The sequence below is a fragment of the Rhinopithecus roxellana genome, chromosome 20, assembly GCF_007565055.1.
Source record: "Rhinopithecus roxellana isolate Shanxi Qingling chromosome 20, ASM756505v1, whole genome shotgun sequence".
Taxonomy (NCBI): Eukaryota; Metazoa; Chordata; class Mammalia; order Primates; family Cercopithecidae; genus Rhinopithecus; species Rhinopithecus roxellana.
The window spans coordinates 64137162-64150560 of NC_044568.1; the positions used below are offsets into that span (position 1 = coordinate 64137162).

Below are 13399 nucleotides of genomic sequence, written 5' to 3' on the forward strand. Positions count from 1 at the left end.
TGTTATTTTTAATTTTTTTTTTTTTTTTGAGATGGAGTCTAGCTCTGTCACCCAGATTGGAGTGCAGTGGCACAATCTTGGCTCACTGCAACCTCTACCTCCCGGGTTCAAGCGATTCTCCTGCCTCAGCCTCCCGAGTAGCTGGTATTACAGATGCCAGCCACCATGCCCAGCTAATTTTTTGTATTTTTAGTAGAGATGGGGTTTCACTGTGTTGGCCAGTCTGGTCTTGAACTCCTGACCTCGTGATCCGCCTGCCTTGGCCTCCCAAAGTGCTGGGATTAGAAGCGTGAGCCATCATGCCCGGACTAGTTTTGTTATTTTTATGCAGCTACAAGGAAAATGATACATACCTTTCATTACTGAAGCTGGAAAGATGTATAAGTTAGATAAGATAAAAATAGATCCTGATGCGCTTCCTTCCAACATAAACCACCTGTCAGAAGATGGTGCAGGGAGACTTAGGCTATAGGGAAGGTATCTGTCAGCCTCTCCTCTGACTAAAACTCCCCTGGAGGGGCAGAGGTTAGTGTAAAATATGTATTTTTTGAGCCAGAGTCTCACACTGTTACCCAGGCTGGAGTGCAGCGGTGAGATCTCAGTTCACTGCAACCTCTGCCTCAGCCTCCCCAGAAGCTGGGATTACAGGGCATGTACCATCATGCCTGGCTAATTTTTGTATTTTTGGTAGAGATGGGGTTTCACTATATTGGCCAGGCTGGTCTCAAACTCCTGACCTCAAGTGATCTGCCCGCCTTAGCTTCCCAAAGTGCTGTGATTACAGGTGTGCGTCACCATGCCCGGCCATAGTGTAAAATCTTTATCCTTCAATGTGGTTTATCCCAATTCCAATTACACATTAGGTCTAAAACAAAACTCAGGCCTTGGGAATTCCAAGCTTTGCCCTGGAGTGAAGCCCATTCCCTTGCTGGGATTGTCCTGGGGACAGAAGCTGCATAGCTCACTGTCCTGTGGAGTTGAGGGAAACTATCTTTCCACACTGGTCCCAGCAAGGGGTGCAGGGCCGGGAGCCTAGACTGGGAGAATGAAGCTGGGCCAGACAGACTCCAACAGTGACAGGCCCTGGGCTCACAGGAGGTGGCTGGCAGGACCAAGTGGGTGGCCTAATGCCTGGCATCAAGGTGGGGCGCTCTCAGGCTCAGCTGCCGCTGAAGGTGGAGGTAGAAGAGGTCACAGTGCCTGAGGGCTTTGTCCAGAAGCTCAATGACCACCTGCTCTTGGTGTACACTGGCAAGACCCGCCTGGCTCGGAATCTGCTGCAGGTGAGCTCTGGCCCCAGCATGAGGGAGGCAGGCAGGGGGCCTGCCGGCTGGACCTGGGTCCTCACCACCCCTTCTCCTGCCCCGTCCACAGGATGTGCTGAGGAGCTGGTACGCCCGACTGCCTGCTGTGGTGCAGAATGCCCACAGCCTGGTGCAGCAAACTGAGGAGTGTGCTGAAGCCTTCCGCCAGGGTGAGGGGCTTCCTCCGGGGCGGGGGGGTCGGGGCACCGGGAGCGAGTATCCTGCCACTTGTGGGTTTGAGGCCAGGGTCATCTGCAGGCTTGGCACAAGCTCCAGATATTAGGCCTCTGGGAACAGAAGCCTATTGTCTATACTCTCCAAGGTCTCATATTTAGGGGAAAGTCACATCTGAGGACAAAATTTTCTTTTTTTTTTTTTTTTTTTTTGAGACGGAGTCTCGCTGTGTTACCCAGGTTGGAGTGCAGTGGCGCGATCTTGGCTCACTGCAAGCTCCGCCGCCCAGGTTCACGCCATTCTCCTGCCTCAGCCTCCAAGTAGCTGGGACTACAGGCGCGCACCACCACGCCCGGCTAATTTTTTGTATTTGTAGTAGAGACGGGGTTTCACCGTGTTAGCCAGGATGGTCTCGATCTCCTGACCTCGTGATCCGCCCGCCTCGGCCTCCCAAAGTGCTGGGATTACAGGCTTGAGCCACCGCGCCCGGCCTGGACAAAATTTTCATCATGGGAAAGGCCCTCCAGCCCCACCGAACAGGAAGCAGAAAGGGGAAGGGACTCACCCCATGGCTGAGTTCCAGGGAAGTCTGAGCTGGGCAGGGACCCCAGTGTGTGGCTTCACAGCTCCCTAGATGCCGACGGTGCTGGCTGTGGTGGTGGTTGCTTCCTGCACATTGGTCCTCAGGCAGTCCTGGGAAGTGGGCTTGTTACTTCCAGCTCCAGCCAGCACTGGAATCCGGCTTCTTTACCATGACACTGGCTCAGCAGCACGTCCTGGCACTTCATGCAATCTCCAGACGGGTGCTAAGTGAGTATCTTGGCCCAGGCACATCACTCCCCTCTGCCCCACCTCAGGAAGCCTGCCTCTGCTGGGCCAGTGCCTGACCTCATACTGGGAGCAGAAGAAGCTCATGGCTCCAGGCTGTGAGCCCCTGGCTGTGCGGCGTATGATGGATGTCCTGGCCCCCCATGTGCATGGCCAGAGCCTGGCTGGGGCAGGCGGTGGAGGCTTTCTCTATCTGTTGACCAAGGAGCCACAGCAAAAGGAGGCCTTGGAGGCGGTGCTGGCCAAGACCGAGGTACTGATGGGGCTGGGGTTGGTCAAGAGACCTCTTGGGGCAAGAAACCTCACTGTGGCCCACCAGTTAACCAGGGGCTGTATCTGCAAGTCCCCCTGGTCCTGCAGGCTCAGTCCAGCCTCCAGAAGGCCTGAGATTTGTCCAAAGCCTTCTAAATACTTCCTGTCCTGTCCAGGGCCTTGGGAATTACAGCATCCACCTGGTTGAAGTGGACACTCAGGGCCTGAGCCTGAAGCTGCTGGGGACCGAGGCCTCAACCTGTTGCCCTTTCCCATGAAGCTGGCTTCTCTCTGCAACAGGAGAAAACCTGGAGCTACAGTATCCCCCACCTTCTTTGCCCCATGGGAACCTCCACCTCCTACTCCCCACCCACCTCTGCGAATCTGCTCCCAAAGCTGACCAGAGCGAGACCTGGGCAAGCAGAGAGTGCCTAGGACAGGACTGACCTGGCGGACAGTGGCCTAGATATAGCCTCTGTTCCTCCTGGACATAAGAAGGTCCCAAGCTTAGTATCCCATGTGGCCTTTACAAATCGTATGGCTGGCCTTCTCATTCCACGAGGGCCCTGGAAAGGGTTGACAGTCAGCCTTGGCATATGGCTGGGAGTCCCTTGGCAAGGCCAACCCTGAAGAGGCCCTTTGAGGCATTCCCTATGGCCTTCCTTAGAGTTGTAGACTTCACGCTTCACCCTCATGGGAGCGTGGGAGTGAGGGTGGCGGTCCCTTGCCAAGTTGGTGGCAGTGACCCAGCGATTCACTGCCATCCCAGGCCTTAACCAGCAAAGCTACGGACCGTGCCAAGTGACCTGGTGCCTGTGGGAAGTGGGTTCTCAGGACTGGCATTCTTGGAATAAAGTCACTCTGTCCTTACAGGTGGTTCTCATAAAGTCACTTTTGCTCCTCCTGGGAGCAGTTCCCACTTCCCCTACACCATGGGGAACTGGCCCTGGGGTGATCCAGCTTGTGGTGCTGAGGGCCCAATAGGGGCATGAGGGTCTGGGACTGGATGGGGGCTCCTGCCATCATGTGGGTCCTGGACACAGCTGTGTGCTGCACTGCGTGTGGGAGGAAGCTGAGGTCTTGGGTTTTGCCTTCCTATTTCAGTGCAACTGGTAGACCTGCCCTGCCCCATAGCATCTGGCCGTCCCTGGAAATAGCACACTGGCATCTCTCCAAGGGGTAGCTTTATTCAGGGATCATAAACATCACAGCCTTTCCTCGAAGTCAAGCCTAACTGCTAGGTCCCCAGATGTACCCAAGTTGTCTAGGGCTGGCAGGGGTAGCTTGTTTGCTGTAGTGTTTGAGGGCAAGAGACTGACCACGCAGAAAGCTGGCCTGGGCTGCCCGCTGCCTGCCGTGGCTTTCCCACCACATTAGGAGCCCGCTTCTCTTGGTGGGGAGACGCTGCCCCCAGAGCATCAACTGGCCTGGCCTGAGGGCAGAGCATGGAGTGGGTCCAGACCTTGTTTCTCTGCTGCCAGCTGTAGAAAGGTCTGGGCTGTCAGATCTCCCCCAAGTCAGACAGTCTCGCTCAGCTCCTTGGCTGGGGCCCCTTAGGGAACAGGCCTGGAAGTGTGATGAGCCAGGTGTGTTCACTCAGGCAGCTACAGGCGCAGCCTCTTGATATCTTCACTGCGGAAGTCTATGCGCAGGGCCAGCACCTGGCGCACTTCAGCAGGGGTGAGGCGCCACGTCAATGGGCCTGAGTTGGGTCCCCAGTAATCGAGGATCTCGGTCACCTGTGGGGAAAGACATAGAGACCAGTCAGCAAGGTGGGGCTATTCTGAAAGAGGGCTCTGGCCTCTACCAGGGGCAGAGCAGGGGCACCTGGGAAGGGGAAGGTGTCCTGTAGGGCTGGCTGCTGGCAGAGACATAGTTTAGAGGCAAGTGGCGGGGATCCATCTTTGCCTCTTTCAGTCACCCCTCCGTGGCTGGGCCAAGGGCGAGCCACCTACCCGCTCCAGATTGAGGATGGTGGCCATCTGGGAGAGCCGGGCAAACTTGTCTCGGATGGTCCAGGTGGTCACCGTGGTAAGGTAGGCAATGAGTGACCTCAGCTCCTTGTCAAACTGCAGACCGCCCAGCTGCAGAAGAACCCAAGCCCAGTAACTACTTAGGCCTGGCCAAAGCAGACCTGGCCTCCAACTGCCCCCAGAGCTGGGTGGCAAGGCTGGCCAGGCCTCAGGTGGTGCCCTGTGGCTCCAGTTTGCTCTACAGCTTCAGAAGTCAGGGCAGAACTGGACCCAGACATGCAGGGCCTGTGGGCAGCAGACAGAGGGGATGCAAGTCTTGGGGTGGTGGCATGACTTGTCTTCCTCAGAGGAGAAACGTGAGCTGCAGACCCATGACCCCTTTACCTTACCCGGTTAAAGGTGGATTTCAGCACCACTTTCTCCAACTCGACGGCAACAAGGCTGGTCATGAGGCCGGTTAGGCTGTCATAGATGACCGGGGACAGGCTGGCCTGCACACAGAGGGTAGACATCAGAGCCCCACCTAACTCCTCTGCCTCTACGCTGGAGTCTTAGGTGGTGAGGATAGTTAGGTGAGGCCACGGGGGAGTGTTTCTACAGGTTAGGGTTGGAAGGGCTTCCAGGGTTCCCAGAAGGAATGTGATGAGACCCTGCAGGCTGCTGGTTTGGGCAGAGGTGGGTAATTCCCTAAGTGGATCCCTAGGGCCCCTACTCACCTTGAACTCCGCCATTTGCTGCTCCAGGTTAAGGATGAACTGTTGTACCCAAGGGTCATTGGCTTCATAGTCATTGAATTCTTCCTGTTGTCAGGAAGCAGGACTGGTGGTCACCATGGGCCTCTTTCTAAGAAGTACCATTCACTGCCACCCACCTCTATCCCTCTAAGAAAATAATGTAAAACGTTCTTCCTTTCCTGTGCCTTGACTCACCTAGTTTAAAACCAGCTCAGACACCCAGGCTGGCAGAAACTGACCAGCAAACAGCCCAGGGCTGTAGCAGAGGCCCACATAATATGGTAAAGTTCCTGGCATTTTATTCCTTCTTGGATCTCATGTTCTACAGGAATGAAATAACTAGGCCAGGAGGAAAAAAATGCTTCTAAGTCTATCATAGGTGGGGCAAAAAGAGCTCCAATACAAGGGAATAAGTTAGGTCAAGGCAAACTCCATGTCTTTCTGAGCCCTTCTGACTAGGGACAAACTGTTTCCTGGGAGGAACCTTGTCTCCAAGGGTGAGGGTGGGGGAAGTGGGCCTGGGACGCATGGAAGGTCTAGTCTGTTCAGATGGCTCCGCTCCCTCCAGCTGGGGCTAGGGGTGAGGGGTCATCGGGGCTTGATGGCTGCCTGTGGCCAGGCTAACCTCCTCGATGTTGTGGGAGACGGAGAAAAAGCTGTTGATCCAAGGCTGCACCTGTGGCTTGATGGCTGTGCTGTTGAGCTCCGTCAGCCCTTCCTGCACAAGACAAGGTGGAGACATGTAACACAGAAGGCACACCTCATCCCTTCCCACTCTCTTCTCCCCATCCCTTCCGTCTCTCCTCTCCCCATCCCTTCCCTCTCTTCTCCCCATCCCTTCCCTTCCCTCTCTTCTCCCCATCCCTTCTCCTCTCTTCTCCCCATCCCTTCCTTCCCTCTCTTCTCCCATCCCTTCCCTTCCCTCTCTTCTCCCCATCCCTTCCCTTCCCTCTCTTCTCCCCATCCCTTCCCTTCCCTCTCTTCTCCCCATCCCTTCCCTTCCCTCTCTTCTCCCCATCCCTTCCCTTCCCTCTCTTCTCCCCATCCCTTCCCTTCCCTCTCTTCTCCCCATCCCTTCCCTTCCCTCTCTTCTCCCCATCCCTTCCCTTCCCTCTCTTCTTCCCTCCCTTCCCTTCCCTCTCTTCTCCCCATCCCTTCCCTTCCCTCTCTTCTCCCCATCCCTTCCCTTCCCTCTCTTCTCCCCATCCCTTCCCTTCCCTTCTTCTCCCCTCCCTTCCCTTCCCTCTCTTCTCCCCATCCCTTCCCTTCCCCTCTTCTCCCCATCCCTTCCCTTCCCTCTCTTCTCCCCACCCTTCCCTTCCTCTCTCTTCTCCCCATCCCTTCCCTCCCTCTCTTCTCCCCATCCCTTCCCTTCCCTCTCTTCTCCCCATCCCTTCCCTTCCCTCTCTTCTCCCCATCCCTTCCCTTCCCTCTCTTCTCCCCACCCCTTCCTTCTCTTTCCCTCCCCACCCCTTCCCTCCCCTCCTCTCCCCACCCCTTCCCTCTCTCCTCTCCCCACCCCTTCCCTCTCTCCTCTCCCCACCCCTTCCCTCTCTCCTCTCCCCACCCCTTCCCTCTCTCCTCTCCCCACCCCTTCCCTCTCTCCTCTCCCACCCCTTCCCTCTCTCCTCTCCCCACCCCTTCCCTCTCTCCTCTCCCCACCCCTTCCCTCTCTCCTCTCCCCACCCCTTCCCTCTCTCTCCCACCCCTTCCCTCTCTCCTCTCCCCACCCCTTCCCTCTCTCCTCTCCCCATCTCTTGACTGCAGGGTGTTCTTCCAGCCATGAGGCTTTCTGCAGTCCCTGTTGGAGGTTATAACAGAGCTAGTGCTAATGAAAGGAGGAGCCAGGAACATGCCCCTTTCCAGATCTCAGCTCATTCAGGTCCAGGGTAACAATGAGGCCTTGAGACTATTCTGATAGACTCTCACGAGAGATTTCAGAATGCCGGGTGCTAGGCAGCACCTGTGGCTAGGGCCACAGGTCAGAACAACCATGTGGCTCCGCTTCCTCTGAGCATCTTCTGAGGGCTCTTGTCATTGTGGGGCCAAGTGGAAAGTCTAGAGGACCAGAGGTTGGCTTGTCAGTGTGACAACTTCACTGCTGAAAAACCAACAGGGCCTTTAGTCTCAAGGGACTTGCATAGCTCCAGGCATCAGGGCTTGCTTGCTGCTCCCTCACCCGTCCTCCTGGCTTCCTTGCACACAATGGGCCAGCTAACAATCTTCTCAGAGCAACGCACAGGCACAGGATTCAGTCAGCAGTTGAACCTGGGGCTTACCTGCAAGAGGTCTCGGAATTTGTTGGACACGGCGGCCAAGTCAGAAAGGCAGCTGTCAAACTTGGCCTGGGCCTGCTCCCCTCCAATGCCCTGGTTGAAGAGCTTGGTGCAATCACTCTAGGGGAGAACACTGCTGTAAGACCACCAAGCATGTGTGGGCCATGGGAGTGTGAGGAGAGGCACCAGCCAGTTCTACTCCTCCAGCCTTCTCTGGGTGTAGCTATGGCCTGTCAAGAGTCCTGGATGGGTTTCAGAAAACCTGGAGTCTATCCTGGTGGCTATTCCACTTGGCTCCCACTTCCCCCTCTGTAATATGGGGGTACCAGTGTTGGGGAAGTGAATAAGAAACAGAAATACCACAAAGTTTTTCCTATCTTTTTTTTTTTTTTTTTTTGAGACGGAGTCTCGCTCTATCGCCCAGGCTGGAAGTTTTTCCTATCTTTAGAGTCAGACATTCCTAGGTTCAAGTCCTGGCTCAGTCATGTATTAGTTGAGTGACCTTGGGCAAATGATTTAAAGTTTCTGAGCTTCAGTTTTCCTGTCTATAAAATGGGAACACTGGGCTGGGCGCGGTGGCTCAAGCCTGTAATCCCAGCACTTTGGGAGGCCGAGACGGGCAGATCACGAGATCGGGAGATCAAGACCATCCTGGCTAACACGGTGAAACCCCATCTCTACTAAAAAAATACAAAAATCTAGCCGGGCGAGGTGGCGGGCGCCTATAGTCCCAGCTACTCGGAAGGCTGAGGCGGGAGAATGGCGTAAACCCGGGAGGCGGAGCTTGCAGTGAGCTGAGATCCGGCCACTGCACTTCAGCCTGGGTGACAGAGCGAGACTCCGTCTCAAAAACAAAAAAAACAAAAAAAACAAAAAAAAAAACTACCGTAAGTTACTCTGACCTTCAGAAAAAAAAGTATCTCCTTTATGAAGTAGGTAAAATTATCCCCATTGTACAGATGAGGAAACTGAGGCACAGAAGTTAATAATTTATTCAAAGTCATGGCAGTAAGTCATGAAAGGCTGAGCACGGTGGCTCACTATTGTAATCCTAGGACTTTGTGAGGCCAAGGTAGGAGGATCGCTGGAGCCCAGGAGTTCAAGACCAGCCTGGGCAACAAAGCAAGACCCTGTCTCTCTTTTTTTTTTTTTGAGACAGAGTCTCACTTTGTTGCTCAGGCTGGAATGCAGTGGCGTGATCTCGGCTTACTGCAACCTCTGCCTCCCGGGTTCAAGCGATTCTCATGCCTCAGCCTCCCGAGTAGCTGGGAATGCCACCACACCCAACTAATTTTTGTATTTTTAGTAGAGATGGAGTTTCACTATGTTGGCCAGGCTGGTCTCGAACTCCTGACCTCAGGTGATCCACCTGCCTCGGCCTCCCAAAGTGCTAGATTTACAGGTGTGAGCCACTGCGCCCAGCAGAGACCCGTCTTTTAACGTGGATAAATAAATCATGGAGCTGGGACTCTAGGCCAGGTATTCTGACTCCAAAAATCCTATTTTTGTTTTGTCTTGTTTTGTTGAGACAGTCTCGCTCTGTCACCCAGGCTGGAGTGCAATGGCATGATCTTGGCTCACAGCAACCTCTGTCTCCCAGGTTCAAGTGATTCTCCCACCTCAGCTTCCAGAGTAGCTGGGATTACGGGCACCCACTATCATGCCCAGCTAATTACTGTATTTTTGTAGAGACGGGGTTTCACCACGTTGGCCAGCCCGCCTGAGCCTCCCAAAGTGCTGGGATTACAGGCGTGAACCACCGTGTCCAGCCCAGAATGCCTGTTTCTAATCACCACACTACAGTGTAGGTGTAGTACTCTCCAGGGGGAACTGCTTGAAAGTTGTGTTTTAGGTTGCCAGGAGCTGCCACATTTCTTGTAGCCTCCTTAGAAAGTTCATGCTGTTTTGGCTCCAGAGGGGAAGCAGAGTGGAAGAACTCAGAGGGACTCTTCTAGCAGACAGAGGCCCTTCACTCCCACAGTATTCCTGACACTTACTGTCTTCGAGTAGTCTTGTAACCTCCCCTGTAAGCTGAACGTCATGCCACCTGATCTGCCTATCTCAAAGGGCTGCTGATGGGGCGAAGAAAGAACATCTGTGAAATGCAAATCTAAGGGCGGCTGGGATTTATGGGAATAGATTTTTCAGCTCTTTTACTTGGCTAATTCTATGAAAGTCATAAGCTCACATATGAATTTCTAATATTTCCCCAAATTTTACTTCCCAAACCCAAAAGACTCATGTTAAGGATAAGGTCAGAAAGAGTCTAAAGTGCCATGACTTAAAAACAATGATGTCGGCTGGGCGTGGTGGCTCATGCCTGTAATCCCAGCACTTTGGGAGGCCAAGGCAGGCAGATCACGAGGCCAAGAGATCGAGACCATCCTGGCCAAAATGGTGAAACCCTGTCTCTACTAAAAATACAAAAATTAGCTGGGCATGGTGGTGTGCGCCAGTAGTCCCAGCTACTTGGGAGGCTGAAGCAGGAGAATCGCTTGAACCTGGGAGGTGGAGGTTGCAGTAAGCCAAGACTGCACCATTGCACTCCAGCCTGGGCAACAAGAGCAAAACTTCATCTCAAAAAAAAAAAGGCCAAGCATGGTGGCTCATGCCTGTAATCCCAGCACTATGGGAGGCTGAGGCGGGCGTACTGCCTGAGGTTGGGAATTTGAGACCAGCCTGGACAGCATGGTGAAACCTCATCTCTATTAAAAATACAAAAATCAGCCGGGCATGGTGGCAGGCGCCTGTAATCCCAGCAACTCAGGAAGCTGAGGCAGGAGAATCGTGGAAGTTGCAGTGAGCCGAGATCATGCCACTGCACTACAGTCTGGGCAACACAGCGAGAATTGGTCTCAAAATAAATAAATAAATAAATAAAATAAAATAAAATAAAGACAAGGCCAGGAGAGGTGGTTTATGCCTGTAATCCCAGCACTTTGGGACGCCAAGGCGGGTGGATCACTTGAGGCCAGGAGTTCGAGACCAGCCTGGCCAACATGGCAAAACCCCCATCTGTACTAAAAATACAAAAATTAGCTGGTCATGGTGGCAGGTGCCTATAATCCCAGCTACTCCAGAGGCTGAGGCAGGAGAACTGCAGAAGTTGCAGTGGGCTGAGATTGTGCCATTGCACTCTAGCCTGGGCAACAGAGTGAGACTCTGTCTCAAAAAAAAAAAAAAAAAAAAAAAACCCAACAACGGGCCGGGCACGGTGGCTCATGCCTGTAATCTCAGCACTTTGGGAGGCCGAGGCGGGCGGATCACAAGGTCAGAAGATCAAGACCATCCTGGCGAACACGGTGAAACCCTGTCTCTACTAAAAATACAAAAAATTAGCCAGACCCGGGAGGCTGAGGCAGGAGAATGGCGTGAACCCGGAAGGTGGAGCCTGCGGTGAGACGAGATCATGCCACTGCATTCCAGCCTGGGCTGCAGAGCAAGACTCCGTCTCAAAAAAAAAAAAACCAACGATGACAGCCAACTTGTTGAACACATACAATGTGACAACAGATACTATGTTATCGGTACATTATGCCACCATATTTATTTTTATTTTTGAGACACAGTTTTGCTGTTGCCCAGGCTAGAGTGCAATGGCATGATCTCAGCTCACCACCACCTCTGCCTCCTGGGTTCAAGTGATTCTCCTGCCTCAGCCTCCTGAGTAGCTGGGATTACAGACATGCGCCCCTACACCTGGCTAATTTTGTATTTTTAGTAGAGATGGGGTTTCTCCATGTTGGCCAGGCCAGTCTCGAACTCCTGACTCAGGTGATCCGCCCGCCTCGGCCTCCCAAAGTGTTGGGATTACAGATGTGAGCCACCGCCTCCGGCCTATGCCACCTTATTGTATTCCATCCCCCATTTTAAAGCTTTTTTGGGGGTAAATTCCTAATGTAATCCAGTTTACAGTACTATAAACACCCGGCTGACTGTTCTCTCTGAGCCACCCCTCTCTCCTCTGTGTGCTGGCTCCAGCTTCCTCCTCAGTGTGCCAGCATAAGGCCCACACTTCACACCAGGTTGTGCACCAAGCCCTTTGTCTCTGCTGCAAAGCATCCTCCTTTGTACAAGTGTTCACTGTGGAGGCAGGGCCCTGGCCTCACTTCTTTCCCAGAGGCTGAGTTTGGGAGCGGGGAAGAACTGGGCCCCTCATTTTCCAGTAGTTCACGAAGTGATCTCTCCATGCTGTTATTTTTATTTTGTTAAATTTAAATTGATTTTTACCATTTTAACTTTTTTTTTTTTTTTTTTTTTGAGACGGAGTCTTACTCTGTTGCCTAGGCTGGAGTGCAGTGGCATGATCTCGGCTCGCTGCAACCTCTGCCTGCCAGGTTCAAGCGATTCTCCTGCCTTCGCTTCCTGAGTAGCCAGGATTACAGGTGTGTACCACCACACCTGGCTAATTCTGTATTTTAAGTAGAGACGGGGTTTCACTATGTTTGCCAGGCTGGTCTCGAACTCCTGACCTCAGGTGATCCACCCGCCTTGGCTTCCCAAAGTGCTGGGATTATAGGTGTTAGCCACCACACCTGGCCACTATTTTTACCTTTTTTTTCTTTTGAGATGGAGTCTTACTCTGTTGCCCAGGCTAGAGTGAAGTGGCATGATCTCTGCTCACTGCAACCTCCACCTCCTGGGTTCAAGCAATTCTCCTGCCTCAGCCTCCTGAGTAGCTGGGATTACAGGCATTTGCCACCGTGCCCAGCTAAATTTTATATTTTGTATTTTTAGTAGAGACAGGGCTTCACCATCTTGGCCAGGCTTGAATGCCTAACCTTGTGATCCACCTGCCTTGGCCTCCCAAAGTGCTGGGATTATAGGCATAAGCCACTGCACCCCGCCTATTTTTCCTTTTTAAGTGATGGGGGGGGGGGGTCTCATTATGTTGCCCAGGCTGGCCTCGAACTCCTGGCCTCAAGCAATCCTTCTGACTCAGGGTCCCAAGTAGCTAGGACTACAGGCACAAGCCACCCAGCTACTGTTATTTTGAGATGGAGTTTCACGCTTGTCGCCCAGGCTAGAGTGCAGTGACGCAATCTCGGCTCACTGCAACCTCCACCTCCGGGGTTCAAGCGATTCTCCTGCGTCAGCCTCCCGAGTAGCTGGGATTATGGGCGCATGCCACCACGCCCAGCTGATTTTTTTGTATTTTTAGTAGAGACAGGGTTTCATCATGTTGGCCAGACTGGTATTGACTTCCTGACCTCAAGTGATCCACCCGCCTCGGCCACCCAAAGTGCTGGGATTACAGGCATGAGTCACCACGCCCGGCCCAGCTACTATTATTTTTAACTGTTAATACAACTAATAAGTACCACTGCATGCCTCTCATGTACTAAGTGGTTCATGTTATCACATTCATCTTGTAAGAGTCCTGTGGCACAGAGGTCATTATCTTCTTTTATGAATGAGGAGACTGAGGTTACAGAACTTCTGCCTAAGGCCACACAGCTGGGGAGTGGCCAAATGAAGATTTGAACTTGGGGTGTTTGGCTTAAAAGCCCAAGCAATTTCCACTATACTCTGCTGCCTTCCTCTAAAAAATAACAGCTACCAGCTTTGTATAGGATTAAGCAAACCTTATCTTAATCTCCTACATTTATACAGGGATTTGTCATTTTTATAAGGTGCTTTTGATCCTGATTTTTTTTTTTTTTTTTTTTTAAAGACAGAATCGCCCTCTGTCGCCCAGGCTGGAGTGCAGTGGTGCAATCTTGCACTGTAACCTCTGTCTCCCCGGTTCAAGCAATTCTCTGCCTCAGCTTCCCAAGTAGCTGGGATTACAGGCAGCCGCCACCATGGCTGGCTCAGTTTTTGTATTTTTAATAGAGATGGGGTTTCATCTTGGCCAG

At 52.9% G+C, this 13399-nt stretch overlaps 2 protein-coding genes across 13 annotated transcripts in view; one reads left to right on the top strand and one right to left on the bottom strand.

Annotated features, from left to right (window-relative positions):
- FCSK (fucose kinase) overlaps positions 1-3430 on the top strand; it is a 28942-nt gene extending 25512 nt beyond the window's left edge. For 6 of the 12 annotated variants that reach the window (XM_030924473.1, XM_030924475.1, XM_030924474.1 and 3 more), the window contains 4 exons: positions 1096-1283; positions 1375-1474; positions 2336-2559; positions 2735-3428. In XM_030924473.1, the coding sequence (XP_030780333.1) occupies positions 1096-1283; positions 1375-1474; positions 2336-2559; positions 2735-2836 (614 nt within the window). In that variant the 3' untranslated portion in view covers positions 2837-3428. Of the gene's footprint in view, positions 1-1010; positions 1284-1374; positions 1475-2335; positions 2560-2734 lie in introns of those variants that run through there. The other 6 variants (XM_010382949.2, XM_030924480.1, XM_030924479.1 and 3 more) reach the window with 2 other exon arrangements.
- Positions 3431-3725: 295 nt separating this feature from the next.
- Positions 3726-13399, bottom strand: part of COG4 (component of oligomeric golgi complex 4) — a 40608-nt gene continuing 30934 nt past the window's right edge. Inside the window, exons 14-19 of the mRNA XM_010382948.2 lie at positions 7545-7661; positions 5891-5983; positions 5248-5331; positions 4921-5022; positions 4514-4642; positions 3726-4297 (exon numbers count right to left, since the gene is read on the bottom strand). Coding sequence (XP_010381250.1) covers positions 4163-4297; positions 4514-4642; positions 4921-5022; positions 5248-5331; positions 5891-5983; positions 7545-7661 — 660 coding nt within the window. The 3' untranslated portion in view covers positions 3726-4162. The remainder of the gene's footprint in view (positions 4298-4513; positions 4643-4920; positions 5023-5247; positions 5332-5890; positions 5984-7544; positions 7662-13399) is intronic.